Source organism: Nansenia antarctica (genome assembly GCF_963989245.1).
Source record: "Nansenia antarctica genome assembly, chromosome: 1".
Lineage (NCBI taxonomy): Eukaryota > Metazoa > Chordata > Actinopteri > Argentiniformes > Microstomatidae > Nansenia > Nansenia antarctica.
In genome coordinates, this window is record NC_137674.1 from 105,480,297 (window position 1) to 105,495,914 (window position 15,618).

Here is a 15,618-nt window from a genome sequence, read left to right on the forward strand (position 1 = left end):
GACTCCTTGAACGCGCTGGAAGTTTTGCGCGCCTTTTTTGTTTTTCCACACTGCCATTGTTTCTTTCAACTGCTGGAGACTAAGGAGTCTACTAGGGAGTAGTGTACTCACTAGTCGTCTAAAACGGTTTCCTCTATTAATATAATGGACAGGAGTGACTACACTGCATACATACGCATGGCCAATTTCTCGGGACAGGTGGATTTAAACATAAATCATAAATATAATAATGGTTTAAACGGCGTTCACCGCCAAGACATGCTCACTTATCTATCGATAAAATGCTTTCATATCACCCCCATGATGTCATTAACTGGCCAAGTCAGTGTGACAAGTCAATAAAAGAGCAATTCCATAGTGATTTGAGCTGACGTGCTACAATGAAGTCGACGGTATAGTAGATATTATATAGTACTGGTGTTTAATAACTCGATGTTACAATCTTCAATGACTCCAGTCCTTACGTGGTATCTGTTACGGGTCTACTTAGATCGATGCCATCGGCTATCGACTTGTTTGCTTGTTTCTGCATGACCCGTGTGTAGGTGCTTGTTCCCTTCACTTTGATATTACATGGCTGAACTTGATACACGTGTCTGTCATCATTGCTGCATCATACCATACACAAACATGGTGTCAGAAGCTGCTGAACTCACGTTAGCGGAATATTAGATAATATGAAGTGAGTACAGGTAGAGTAGCCTATGTCTGGATCGGAATCAAGTGATTCGGAGACTTTAGAAGACGAGACAAGTCAGCGAGCAACGATAGCTAGCATGGCAGCCATTACTTTTCCACCCCCTTCACCCATGAGCTTCACGGGCGATTGGAGCGTCAATTGGGACATATTCCGGGCCGAATATGAGGACTATGTCATCGTTACTGGCATAACTGAAAAGGACAAGAAAATCCAGGCTGCAACTCTGAGGACCGTGATGGGAAGTGAATGCAGACATATATACCGTCACAACTTAAATCTTTCCGAAGAGGATCAGGGGGATGCTGCGATCATACTGGCCGCGTTGGAGAAGTATTTCAAACCTACCAAGAACACAATATATGAAAGGTACGTCTTCGGGAGCTGCAAACAGGAGGAAGGAGAATCTATAGACGGTTTTGTGACCAGGCTGAGAGAAAGGGCAGCAACCTGTGAGTACGGACAGTTAAGAGATGAGATGATTCGTGACAAAATTGTACTGGGTGTTGGTAACGAGAGCATAAGGCGCAGATTGCTTAGAGAAAAGCAACTGACGTTGATCACAGCAATTGACATGTGCCGCGCAACGGAGCAGACAGACATTCGCATGAGAGCGATGGAGATAGCGAGTCCTCCGCACGTAGAAGCGGTGCTCGCCGTTGCTAGGCAACAATCTAGGCAACAACAATCCAGGCAAAACCAATGGAGGCAGAGCAATTCACCCAGAGCTGTAGACGCAGGCTATGCATGTAAATACTGTGGCAACTCGCATGCAAGGGGCAGAGATCACTGCCCAGCATTCGGAAAACAATGCAAATCATGTGGAGTAAATAATCACTTTGCTAAAGTGTGTCAAAAAAGCAAAAGACCCACTGAGGGAAAGATACACTGCATGGAAAATACAGCTGAGAGCTCAGAACAAAACAGTGAGGAAGACATATACATGCATGAGTCAATTGGTGCAGTGCAAGCCAAAGGGAAGAAATGGTTTGTAACATTACGTTTTCACAACAAGCCACAGCAATGTCAGTTGGACTCTGGAGCGACATGCAATGTAATGAGCCTTCATGACAAGAAAAGGCTGGCACCCAACGCACCACTCTGCCCAAGTGAGGCTAGACTAAAGCTGTACTCCGGGGAAACACTGAGCTCCATAGGCATCTTTGAGACAGAATGTAGAGTAAGAGGTCAAACATACAAGCTCTCATTTGAAATAGTTCAGTCTAGGCAAAATCCTCTCCTGTCAGGCTCTACCTGTGAACGCCTAGGTCTCATGCAGTTCACAATCCCTGAGGACGTGCTCAAAGTGGAACATGCACAGCCTGGAGCCCTAACCAAGGAGCAGCTGACTAACAAATACAGTGATGTATTCAACTCACCTGTGGAATCTCTACCCGGGGAGGTCCACTTTGACCTAGATTCCAGGGTTCCTACAGTTCAATGTGCCCCTCGCAATGTTCCCATTGCAATGAAAGCAGCAGTCAAAGCCCAGCTGGACAAGTACGAGGCTGACGGCCACATGGCGCCGGTCACAGACCCAACTGATTGGATCAGCAACATGGTTATTGTAAAAAAAACAGACAAGCTCAGACTATGTATAGATCCTAAGTTCCTGAACAAGGCCCTAAAGCGCTCTCATTACATCATGCCTACTCTGGATGATGTCCTGTACAAACTACCGAAGGCAAGAGTATTCACCTTAGTGGATGCCCGAGATGCATTTCTACAATGCAGACTTGACTACGAGAGCAGCCTCATGACCACATTCTGGACCCCCTGGGGGAGGAAACGCTGGCTTAAGCTACCATTCGGAGTGTCTGTGGCACCCGAGGTGTATCAGCGAAAACAACACGAGCTCCTGGCTGGACTCAAGGGCATCGAGCCCATTGCGGACGACATCCTGGTTGTGGGTTGTGGGGACACAGACAAAGAGGCTGAGAGTGACCATGATGTCAAGCTTTTGGCACTGATGGAACGCTGCCGTGAGGTCAAGCTGCGGCTAGGGTTGAAGAAGCTGCAGTTCAAAGTAGCTGAGGTCCAGTTTCACGGCCACATCCTCTCATCCACAGGGCTGAAGCCTGACCCAGAGAAGGTGAGGGCCATCATCGAAATGCCCAATCCAACTGACGCAAAAGGGGTGCAGCGTCTGATTGGCTTTGCCAACTACTTGGCCAAATTCATGCCACACTTATCAAGTGTCTGTGAGCCGTTGCGACGCTTGCTGGACAAGGAAACCCCCTGGCATTGGCTACCCAAACACGAGGCGGCAGTTCAAGAACTCAAGTCTCTAGCTACAACCATGCCTGTCCTGCGCTACTATGATGTGACCAAGCCAATCACAGTCCAGAGCGACGCCAGCCAGAATGGTCTCGGATGCTGCCTCATGCAGGAAGGACAGCCCATCGCGTTCGCTTCGAGAGCTCTTACCCCCACAGAAAAGAACTACGCACAGATTGAGAAAGAGTGTCTCAGCATCGTCTTCGCCTGTCAGAGGTTTCACTACTATCTATATGGCCGCGACCTGATCACAGCGGAGACAGACCATAAGCCCCTAATCTCCATTTTCAGCAAACCTCTCCTCAACGCTCCCAAGAGGCTTCAGAGCATGCTCATGACCTTACAGAACTACAGTCTGACGGTCATCTACAAACCAGGGCCTGAAATGTTCATCAGCGACACGCTCAGCAGAGCAACAGCAGGATGCACCGGCAGAGGAACAACCTACCAGCGGCACGCTATCTGCTCCCTGCAACAAGAGCAAGAGGAGATACAGCATGTGAACCAGGCAGACTACTTGAATGTAAGTGACCAGCGTCTCGAACAAATCAGGCTGCACACTGACCGAGATGAATGCCTGCAGGCACTTAAGTCCACAGTTCTCATAGGCTGGCCAGATGTGAGAGAAGAAGCACCTCTCATCACCAGAGAATACTGGCCTTACAGAGATGAAGTCAGTGTACAGAACGGTGTTCTATTCCGGGGGCAGAAAGTCATCATCCCAAAATCACTACGCCCAGAGATGCTTACGCGCATTCATTCAAGTCACACAGGAGGAGACGCATGCTACCGACATGCTCGAGAGACATTGTACTGGCCGAACATGCAGGCAGAGATAAAGGATTTTGTGGCCACCTGCTCAACCTGCAATGAGTATGCTCACAAACAGCAAAAGGAGACCATGCTCTCACATGAACTGCCCACCAGGCCGTGGCAAATTCTGAGCATGGACCTGTTCAGTCATAGGCAGAAGGACTATCTTATTATAGTCGACCACTATTCTGACTTTTGGGAAGTTGAGCTCCTCCCTGACTTATCTGCAGAGACAGTCATCAAGCGATGTAAGGCACAGTTCGCTCGGCATGGCCAGCCAGAGAGGGTCATCACAGACAATGGCCCACAATTTACCTCTCAGTTCTCACGTTTTGCCTCTGAATGGGAGTTTGAGCATGTGACCTCCTCTCCAAGGCACCCGAAAGCAAACGGCAAGGCAGAGTCGGCCGTCAAGATTGCAAAGAATCTGCTGCGCAAGGCTATGCGTGACAGTGACGACCCCTGGAAGGCCATACTACACTGGAGAAATACTCCCACCGAAAGCATGAACAGCAGCCCGGCACAACGTCTCATGTCTCGTCGGCTGAAGACCTCTATTCCAGTGACAAACAAGCTGCTGGAACCAGTCGTTGTGGTAGGAGTCACTGAAAAGCTGCGCCACAGGAGGCAGCTTGCCAAGTCTTTCTATGACCGGTCCGCCCGGGACCTGCCGGAGCTGGCAGTCGGGGAAACCGTCCGAATGAAGCCTCTGCCTACTGACAACACTGGCATCTGGAGGGCTGGGACCTGCCTCCGCAGGGTTGCACCGAGATCGTACCTGGTGGATGTCGACGGCTCCCTCTATCGACGCAACAGGGTGGACCTCAGAGTAGCCGAGCCGACTGCTACTCCGACCTACGAAGAGAATGACCCTGTGCCAGAGAGTACTGCTGCAGAGGCTCCCCTAACTGTGGCCGATCCGAGCCCGGTCAGGTTCACACCTAGGACCTCACCTAGTCCAATTGGCACAGCACCATTTGAGGGACGCGCATACACTAGGGCTGGACGGCTGTCTAAGCCACCTGTGAGACTCAATTTGTAACCTAAACTATATAGGGCTGTTGCCATAAAATAAAAATGGAAAAAAATGAAAAAGGAAAGACACAGAGAATACAGAAGTTAACAGAGACTGTTGTTACATTTTATATAAGAACAAACTTTTGTTATTTTTGCACTAGATTACTTTTGTTATTTTTGCACTAAGTTCTAAGGTGTTTGTGTTCACTTGGAAAAGGAGGATGTTACGGGTCTACTTAGATCGATGCCATCGGCTATCGACTTGTTTGCTTGTTTCTGCATGACCCGTGTGTAGGTGCTTGTTCCCTTCACTTTGATATTACATGGCTGAACTTGATACACGTGTCTGTCATCATTGCTGCATCATACCATACACAAACAGTATCCCTCCCAAATACCTCTCAATCCCCACTACCTCCCAGTACAGTTTCTCCACAGTAAATACGTTAATAATAAAAACATGTAATTCTTCCTTTTTCTAGCATTGTGACTGCCTGGTCCTAGCATAGAAGTATTTTTCTTATGATGACTGATGGATAGGTGATTCTTAGACAACCTGGCTAACTGGGCAACGAGTGTTTTTTCAGGAGTCGCCTACTTTGCATAGCTCCCCCTTTATATAGCGGCTGCACTACCTCCACCCTTTCATTCGTTTCTGAGAAGTAACGAGCTGTTTTCATCATCATCATCATCATCATCATCATGCCTGAGCCTGCGAAGCCTGCGCCCAAGAAGGGCTCCAAGAAAGCCGTCACCAAGACCGCCACCAAAACCGGCAAGAAGCGCAGAAAGTCCAGGAAGGAGAGCTACGCCATCTACGTGTACAAGGTCTTGAAGCAGGTCCACCCCGACACCGGCATCTCCTCCAAGGCCATGGGAATCATGAATTCCTTCGTCAACGACATCTTCGAGCGCATCGCCGGTGAGTCCTCTCGCTTGGCCCACTACAACAAGCGTCGTACCATCACCTCCAGGGAGATCCAGACCGCCGTACGTCTGCTGCTCCCCGGTGAGCTGGCCAAGCACGCGGTGTCCGAGGGCACCAAGGCCGTGACCAAATACACCAGCTCCAAGTAAACAGATCTTAGCCTGTGCTACTTACCCCAAAGGCTCTTTTAAGAGCCACCCACCCTATCAATAAAAGCAATTCCATAGTGAGTTGAGCTCGCGTGCTACAAATCAGTCGAATGTATATGCTGTAGTGATTTTGTATTGTAATTTGTAACAGGCATGTATCAATTACTCGATGTTACAATTTTCGAAGACTCCAGTCCTTGAACGCGCCGGAGGTTTTGCGCGCCTTTTTTGACACTCAAAAATACACCAGCTCCAAGTAGGCTAAATAGCGTGTGTCGCCTGCTTCACTAACCCCAAAGGCTCTTTTAAGAGCCAACCACACCCAAATAAAGGCGCAATTCCATAGACCTCGCGTTACATAGAAGTGGACATAGTATCATTGCTAGTGCTTGATAGTATCCAGTCGTTACGTTGTATTTTGAGCGCTAGCAGAACGCGCCTGTTTTGGCTTTGGCAGTATTTCAAATACGTTATTACTCTCATTCTAGGTATACCCTATGCATTTAAAACGTCAACATGAAATCACGCCAGTAATGAACTGAATTCATAGTAATTAAATGTTCTATTTAAAAAGCGTCTACTACTGCATGCATTGTGCACTAGGTAACGCCTCACGCTCTGTAGTTCTCTCAGCTTGTGCCCAGTTGACAGTTAGCATTGATTGAAGATGTATAGATTTGTCATGGGCCGAAATAGAAGATAACATATCCTAATATGAGACATCTCAGTCATCAGCTGAGATAACCGAGGCTGTACCAGAACCACCAGCCTAGTGATGACTCATGTCGGAAGATTATCACTTATTTTCAGAAAATATAAATAGCCTATATGATAATCAGTTCATGACAACAAATTGCATGTAAAATATTTAGATTTATTTAGAGTTTTTTTTTTTTTTTGCGCCAATGCGTTGAGGAATGTAGACTATTTTAGTAGGCTTATCGCTATTGATGAATTATTATTATTATTATTATTATTAATAATAATATTATTGTTGTTACCATCATTATTATAAGGTGTGCGTTACCATGGATAATATCTCCCACATCGACAATCTTCAAGCTCTGCTAACGTCTAGCACACACAGGAATATCGTCAATGGTACAGTAACAGTAATATATGTGAATATTGCCATGTAGCCTACAGTTATTGTTGGGAAAATATAAATGATCAAATTGACAGGTAATTGGCCTATATAAGCTGTAGGTCATTTAACATTGAATGTGCTTGTAAACTTGTGTGAACAATCGTTCCCATGTGTCAGGAACCAAGAGAACGTTGTGAGGGCTTCAAAGCAGGAGTCCACCCTGGTTGTTCTAGGTCGAGAGTCTTATCAGAAGGATAGATCATGTCCCTGGCTATCTCAGCAGGCCTCACAGGCCTGTCCCAGAGTGCTCTGCAGCAGACGTACATGGAGGCCAGTCAGGTGCCAGGCAATCTTCCCTGCAACCTATCCAACGGCAGGCCCAAGGCGGCTGGCAGCAAGAAACGCCAGAGAGAAGCCAGCCAGAGTGAAGGAGGAGACGTCAGCAGCTCAGCCAAACGCTCCTGCAGTCACCAGCCCAGCAGGACATGGAGATCTGCTGCAGTTGCTAGACGATCTCGCAAGCCTACACACCAGAATGGATCTTAAGTGACATTCTTCTCACTCACACACACACACACACACACACCCCAACTATCCCCCCCCCTCCATTCCAATTCACACACATCCCCCCATTTCCACTCCCCACCTCCAAAAACGCACAATCCCAACCCCACCACCCAACACACACACACACACACACACACACACACACACACCTCCCAACTATCCCCCCTTCACCCAAACACACACACTCCCAACCCCTCATCCCAACACATACAAATAAAAAAATATGTTTTTTAAAGTAATGACTTCTGTCTTTTTTTATGCATACCAATATGATTTGGATATAGTGAGCCCACTCAATATAACAAACAACCGTTTTAGGATCACTAAACACTTATGTCCTAACCAGAATACTTGAGTATTGGGTAAAATTGGGTTATATATATTGGGTTATATATTATATAGTTGAAAGCCAGGGCCCTTTCCCTGTTAGAAACTTGATTCCTCGTTTCCTCTCTTGCGTGTCTCACTTGCTGCTTCTCAAATAGCATTGGAGGAGAATAGGGGAACAACCTAGATATTCTCCTCCAATGCATTTTAATTATGATGCGACGAGTGGACAGGAGATAGGACGCGAGGAATGGAGTTTCTACAATTGAGAAAGGGCCATCGACTTTTGTCTACCACGGAGCACTAGTACTGTTACTTGTGCGTCGACGGAACTATTATACTTAATTCGTGTTGTCCTACGGAGGATTCTAACTGTCTGGACCAAAGAACGTTAGTAAAATGTTTTTAGGATTCAACATAATTCAAGTTATATGGTTATCTCTGGCTTTAGGCTTTCTTTTATCGCTATGTGTTCACAAACTCTCACTTCTCCTGCCGACTGAATTTGAGAAAACTTACGTGTATCTATTATTCCAAGACATAATCAGATATGGTTCTGCTAAGAAAGAATACCTCGATAACAAAATCGAAGAAAACTTAAACAAACCACGTGACCTTTGGAAGCTACTTAATAGCCAACTAGGTTGCAGTCAAAAACTCAAAACCAGGTCTACAAACATCAGCATAAAATCTGGTGATTCTCTCCTTACAGACAAACTGGATGTGGCTAAGTGCTTAAACACTTTCTTTACAACCATAGCCACTAAATTAGTTAACAATCTACCACCCCACTCAGGGCGCTATGGTGTAGAGCACATCCGTGCGTTCTACAATAAACTGGGTGTACGCAATGATGATTTTAAACTCTCCATGGTGTCAAACGATGAGGTGTTTAAAAAGCTGGGCGCTCTACACTCAGAAAAGGCCACGGGCCATGACAATATTCCAGCCAGATTTCTAAAAGACTCAGCTGCCTCCATTACCCCAATCATCACCCACATAATAAACCTCTCCATCAAACAGGGACACGTCCCCCTTGACTTTAAAATAGCAAGGGTAACCCTACTGTATAAAAAAGGAAGCAAATTAGACCCAGGCAACTACCGACCTGTTTCTATTCTTAATTCCATCTCGAAACTTATGGAAAAAATAGTTTATGAACAGGTTGATAGGTACCTTACCGAAAAAAATCTGATGTATGAATTTCAATCAGGATTCAGAACATCCCATTCCACTGACACATGCCTTCTCTATTTGAACGACCACATCAACCATGAGGTGGACTCGGGCAAGTACTGCGGCATGGTCATGCTGGACCTCCAGAAGGCCTTCGACACAGTAGATCACCACATATTGTTAGATAAACTGAAAGCAATTGGGTTCGATAGAACATCGGTGAGCTGGATGCAATCCTACTTAGAGGGGAGGGAACAGGTGGTTAGTGTGAACGGAACACTGTCCCGCCCCCTCCCAGTGACCTGCGGCGTTCCACAAGGAAGCATATTGGGACCTTTACTGTTCCTAATATATGTGAATGACATGTCATCAGCATGTAATTGCAATTTGTTCCTGTTCGCAGATGACTCGGCTCTGCTGGTCTCTGACAGGGACATATTGCAGGTGGAAAAAGCGCTAAGCACTGAACTGAGTAGAATCTGCATCTGGCTAGCTGACAATAAACTATCAATACACCTAGGTAAAACTGAAACCATCCTATACGGATCCCCATCTAAACTCAGAAAGGCTGAACATTTTAAAATAAAAGTGGGTAACATTAATATCACAAGAAAAGAGGATATTACATACCTGGGCTCCATCTTAGAGGCAAATCTTTCCAGAGATAAAATGGCAGCAAAAGTAATCAAAAAAGTGAACCATAGAACTAGATTCTTGTACAGGATATCCTCACTTGTCAGTAAAAACACACTGAGGACCCTATCAGGAGCTCTCATTCAATGTCACTTCGACTATGCCGTAACATCATGGTACTATAGAACCACAAAGGCCCATAAAACAAGACTCCAGACAGCCCAAAATAAACTGGTTAGGCTTCTGCCAGGCCTCAACCCTAGGACACATCTAACCGCTGCTCATTTTTTGAGCCTTGATTGGCTACGAGTAGTTGACAGAGTGCAGCAGCTTGCACTGGGCCTGGTCTTCAAGATACGCTACACCACAAAGACACCCAAGTACCTGTCAACATACTTCCAAAAAGTGAGCAACGTCCACACATACAACACCAGAGGAAGCTCCACGAACCACGTTCAACCGCGTTGCACCACAAACAAGGGGTTAAACTCGTTTGCAAACTATGCAGTAAAAATGTGGAACGCCCTTCCTATAATCTTAAAGGAGTGCAAAACACTGCCCACCTTCAAAACCACTCTCAAAAAACATTTACAGGAGGCTGCAATCCGTAACTGGACCCTCTAAAACAAAAATCAGATTAAAAGACCCGAACTACCCACTGTACATACTTTGTGTTTTGTCCCCCGCCCCCACCTGTGGTGTATGTCCCCACCTGTCCTACCCGCTGTACATACCTTATGTTTTGTTGTATTGTTCTTCCCATGATGGATGTACGTTTATCTTGTAGATAGTAATAGTTATTTGTCTGTATTATCTTGTAGATAGTACTAGTTTTTTTCTTATGTCTGTCTTACATGTAACGATGAATTGAAAATCAAGGACCCCAATTGAAATAAGCCAGTGGCTTTCTTGGGTTTTTATCCTTTTAGTTGACCTTGTATGTAATATGTACTTTCATGTACCTACTTCTGCAAACCTTCTAATAAAGTTTTCAATCAAAATCAATCAATCATGGTAAAACCAAGCGACAATTGAAACGAGACAACTGGCTGCGTGTGTTTGATGTCCCCAAAAGGTGACAGGGTATTAGAAATCTTTTAGACATTTTTAGATTACCCTTTCCTCTAAATATAGGCATTGTTGCTACTATTTAACGTAAATGTTGGTCCCAGCACACAAGATCGATAGCTTTCAGGGATGATTAAAACATCTAGCCTTGAGAATGAATTAGCCTACACATTTCTGATACTGCTTTTCATTATTCTGGTCTTTTTAGATGGTTCTGGCACTTCTATGCAGTCTCTATTGCCTGGAATGGGGTGCTTATTGCCCTGTCACTGCACATGGTTGTATGGGGCCATCAATACCCATTATGGTTGACTCATATATTGGGATTCCTGACAGGTGAAGGCGTGCCAGTAGATCAAGGTAACCTCTCTCTGTCTTTTTTTTCCATTGTTTTGCTTCAGTGTTTCCTTACTGTGTCTGTAGAATGTAATGTGTTTGTAATATATTGTCATGTGTTTCCTCTCCTGCGTGTAGTTCCGCAAGTGTCAGCTGTGCTGGTGCAGGTGCTGCTATGGGTCCATTCCCTAAGGCGACTGTTGGAATGTCTGTTCGTCAGTATTTTCTCTGATGGGGTCATTCATATTGTTCAGTATATATTTGGCTTGAGCTACTACATCTTACTAGGACTGACAGTCCTTTGCTCGGATCATTATATAATTGGAAAAGGTTAGTGTGTATATACATCCCTATACGGTACATGTGGCCCACATGATGTGGGAATACGGTACATGTGGGAAAACTGGGGTTAGGGGTAGGGTTAGGGTTAAGGTTAGGGTTAGGGTTAGACATGCCAGGATGTACCAAGTCACCCTTGCACCTAACCCTAACCCTAGTTTTCCCACATGTACCGTATTCCCACATGTACCGTAACATAGTACAGTGTTTCCCCTAGGTTTGCTGCCTTGGGGGGGTGGCATGGACCGTGGCATGTTACCCCCCCCCCCCCCCCCAGGGGGTAAGATCCTGCGACATACCAGCGTCATGTCCAGGGGGTGTACTAACTTGTACATTAAGCCGCCTCACGCTACAGAAACAGGAGATAGGCTCCTTCCCTATGGGCCATTAGGCTCGAGAACCATCGGTTCTCAAGGCTACTTACTTATGTGGTCTTGACTACCTGTCCACTTTCTCACCGGGTTCTTGCTCTCTCTCTCTGGTGAGCCGACACCATCCTGCTCTCTCTCCTTCTCTCCCTCTCTATCCTCCTCTCTCCCTTTTGCTGTCAACCAAAAGGCAAACATAACAACCAGAGTATTTATAATATAATAAGAGGTATAAATTGATCCATATCAATTTATAACATAATTATAATTGAATTTTGGATTGCTGTGGGCAATGCAGTCAGATAATGTCATTTTGACATTACTCTCTCACCTGGAAAAAAAAACATGTCCAACTATACTATACAAAACAGACATTTCAAATGCTTCAATCCACTGTCCATGTACTGTAAATATGCCATTATGGTATTACCAATGAAGCCCAATTCTAGCAGAATAAGAAAGATTGTATATCTTCCACGATGCCTTACCACCATAGGTCTCTACGGAGATAGCATCCTCAAGATGCCCCTCACCAGTCTCACAGAGGAGTTCAAGTGTGCAAAAACAAGACTCCAGATGACACTGAATGAATCCAGAGATTTAGTGGTGAGCAACAACGCACCAACCTTGACAACCGGGCGCAAATGGACACCAGCCAAAGCGGTGGAGGAAGCAACAGCAGCCCTCAAACATGCTGATATTGTGGGGTATGTTCAGCAGGGAAGAGGAGGCTTCGGGCTAACAGCTGCTCGCCCTGCTTGGAGTAAGGCCACAGCACCAGAACGGAGGAAGATGGTGGTGGAGGAAGTACGCCATCAGGAGGAGGCTGGAAGATGGGCCAAGGCAGTCTCTCTTGCCAAGCAGGGACAGTGGACGCGATCGGACAGTGTGGAGAGGAGGAAGATTAGCTGGAAGGACATGTGGGCCATGGAAGCGAGGCAGTTGAGCTTTATTATCAGAGCTACCTACGACGTCCTTCCAACACCAGTTAACCTTGGCCAGTGGTATGGTGAAGACCCGGGGTGTGCCCTTTGTTCCACGCCAGCCACCCTCAGGCACATTCTTTCAGGGTGCAAAACTAGTCTCGCCCAAGGACGCTACACGTGGCGTCACAACCAAGTCCTGAAGATCTTTGCATCCACCCTGGAGGACAAACGAGCTGCCACCAACTCCCTACCGCCATCAGCATCCAACCACCAACAGGCAATTACCTTTGTCCGTGAGGGGGCAAAGGTTACCAGGAGCAGCTCGACACCATCTGAGCGAGGCCAGCTACGGTTGGCCCGCGACTGGAAGATGCTGACTGATATTGGACGACAGCTTGTGTTTCCTAAAGAGATCGCCATAACCACCCTGAGACCTGACTTGGTTCTCTGGTCCCCTTCTCAAAAAAAGGTGTACATCATTGAACTAACCGTACCCTGGGAGGACGCAGTGGATGAAGCTTACGAGCGGAAACATCTACGCTATGCTGAGCTCGCCGCCGAAGCACAACACCGCGGCTGGAACACTGAAGTCCGCCCAGTGGAGGTGGGGTGCAGAGGGTTTGTGGCAAGATCTACCACCAGATTGTTTACAGACCTGGGAATCAGAGGCCAAAGCCTGCGTTCAGCCGTCAAAGCTGCATCGGAAGCAGCCGAAAGAAGCAGCCAGTGGCTTTTTATGAGAAGGAAAGATCCCTGCTGGGCCCCGAAGTAGCCAACCAGAAGGTATGCGGTCAGCTTAGGCCTGACTCAGGGAAAAGGACGCCCCTGCCTTGCATAGTCTCATGAGACGTCAGCCATTCTCATGACGAATTAGGATTGACGCAAGTTCGGGGCTGATCCCCCTGAGCTGGCCACCTCTGGCGAGGGTGTATAGTGTGATGGCCGAAACACCCCATGACCTGGAGGAACACTACTGATGATGCGTCCGAAATTAAACCTAATCCCAGCCCCCCCCCCCCGCATGAATCACTCACCATCAAGACGACACACACGCACACACACACACACACACTCTCACGTACGTACCTGCACAAAGGAATTTACATCTTATCCTGTGTTTCATAAATCTACTTTAACTTAAGTAAAATAATAAAGTGCATCCAGTTAGCTCTTTAGCTGGCATGTGTGCAGCAGACTAGCTCATCTCATCACCTCTGAGCTAGCTAGCTTGCTAGTTCTTTACAATGGAATTATAGTCATTGTCAAGTGTCAGTCAGACACTTTCTAGTCACAATAATAACGACCAATTTTAACCAACTTTCTCTGTCAGAACACTCAGCAATTATATTTGCTAACATTTAAACTTGCTTACTTTCTATCTGAAGACATCTCACCCGGCAAAAACTCTCTCGCGTCGCGTGCACAATGTTGTATTTCTGGTTTGGAGCTGGAAATTGCAAAACGTCACACATGTTGTTGTTGTTGTTCCTCATATGTTCGGCCCTTCCCCCAAACAGGCTTCAGAGATGTTTCATTTATCCTGATTTATATCATTGATCTACAGCTGCTTCATTAGTTCTGCTTATACAGATGATCAACCAAACAACAACACGGTTCACTACAGTATTATAAGTACCGCGGTTCACTACAGTATTATACGTCCCGCGCACTACTGTATTATAACTGTTCACTACAGTATTATAAGTACCGCGGTTCACTACAGTATTATAACTGTTCACTACAGTAATATAAGTACGGCGGTTCACTACAGTATTATAACTGTTCACTACAGTATTATAAGTACCGCGGTTCACTACAGTATTATAAGTACCACGGTTCACTACAGTATTATACGTCCCGCGCACTACTGGATTACTTGTATACCATTGGAGTAAATGAATACCGTATTATATTATATTGCATTTCATATCATGTACTTTGCACTATTGAAACCACTGTACTTTATTACTTTATTTACTTTTTAATATATGTATTGATGTACATAAAGTACATCAATCATTACTTTATGATTGATGTATGACTTACTTTACTTGCTTACATTACTTATTATTATCGTGTTTTGTGTCTGGCTCATGCCTACTTGTAGTACAATATGTAATAAAAGCGATTCTGATTTTAAAACCTCATGAAGGAGAAAACATTCTGAAAATGACATAACGAGGAATGTTTCTGTAGCCGTGTGTATAAGGTGCGTGTCCTCTGCCTCATCTACGCGCACATGTCAGAATGAGGACATTTCACAACATGAGACTCACAGCGCAGACAAACAGAGGATGGAGTGATGCATTGCTCTTTTGGAGAGAGGAGTGGTTGGCTCTTAAAAGAGCCTTTGGGGTTGAGGAGGTGAAGTCGTTTACTTTTTGGCGGGCTTCTCGGTCTTCTTGGGGAGCAGCACTGCCTGGATGTTGGGCAGCACACCACCCTGAGCGATGGTCACACCGCCCAGCAGTTTGTTCAGCTCCTCGTCGTTACGGACGGCCAACTGCAGATGACGGGGGATGATACGAGTCTTCTTGTTGTCGCGGGCGGCGTTGCCGGCCAACTCCAGGATCTCAGCAGTCAGGTACTCGAGCACGGCGGCCAGGTAGACCGGTGCGCCGGCGCCCACACGCTGGGCATAGTTGCCTTTGCGTAGGAGCCTGTGGACACGACCCACTGGGAACTGGAGTCCGGCGCGGGAAGAACGGGTCTTTGCCTTGGCTCTGGCCTTGCCTCCGGTTTTGCCTCTTCCTGACATGGTGACGGTTTAGCGGGATCTCAAAGAAGCTGAAGAAAATAATTTCAGATAACGGTTCTGCCGCTTGGAGTGTTGTTCTTATAGCTCGCCTTGACGGCGTTCATTGGCCACTGGGTCGACGTCACCTCATCCAATCAAGAGACAGAGATTGT

The 15,618-nt window shown here is 46.2% G+C and overlaps 2 protein-coding genes across 2 annotated transcripts; one reads left to right on the forward strand and one right to left on the reverse strand.

The window, feature by feature from the left end:
• Nucleotides 1-5,506: 5,506 nt before the first annotated feature.
• Nucleotides 5,507-5,881, forward strand: LOC308155894 (histone H2B-like; the record flags this gene model as incomplete). The annotated part of the gene is made up of 1 exon (XM_080529260.1): nt 5,507-5,881. The coding sequence occupies one exon, from the start codon at nt 5,507-5,509 to the stop codon at nt 5,879-5,881; it is 375 nt and encodes a 124-aa protein (XP_080385386.1).
• Nucleotides 5,882-15,082: 9,201 nt separating this feature from the next.
• Nucleotides 15,083-15,466, reverse strand: LOC308167427 (histone H2A-like; the record flags this gene model as incomplete). Its single annotated transcript, XM_080541848.1, has 1 exon — nt 15,083-15,466. One exon carries the CDS (start codon nt 15,464-15,466, stop codon nt 15,083-15,085), a length of 384 nt encoding a protein of 127 aa, XP_080397974.1.
• Between the last annotated feature and the right edge of the window lie 152 nt (nt 15,467-15,618).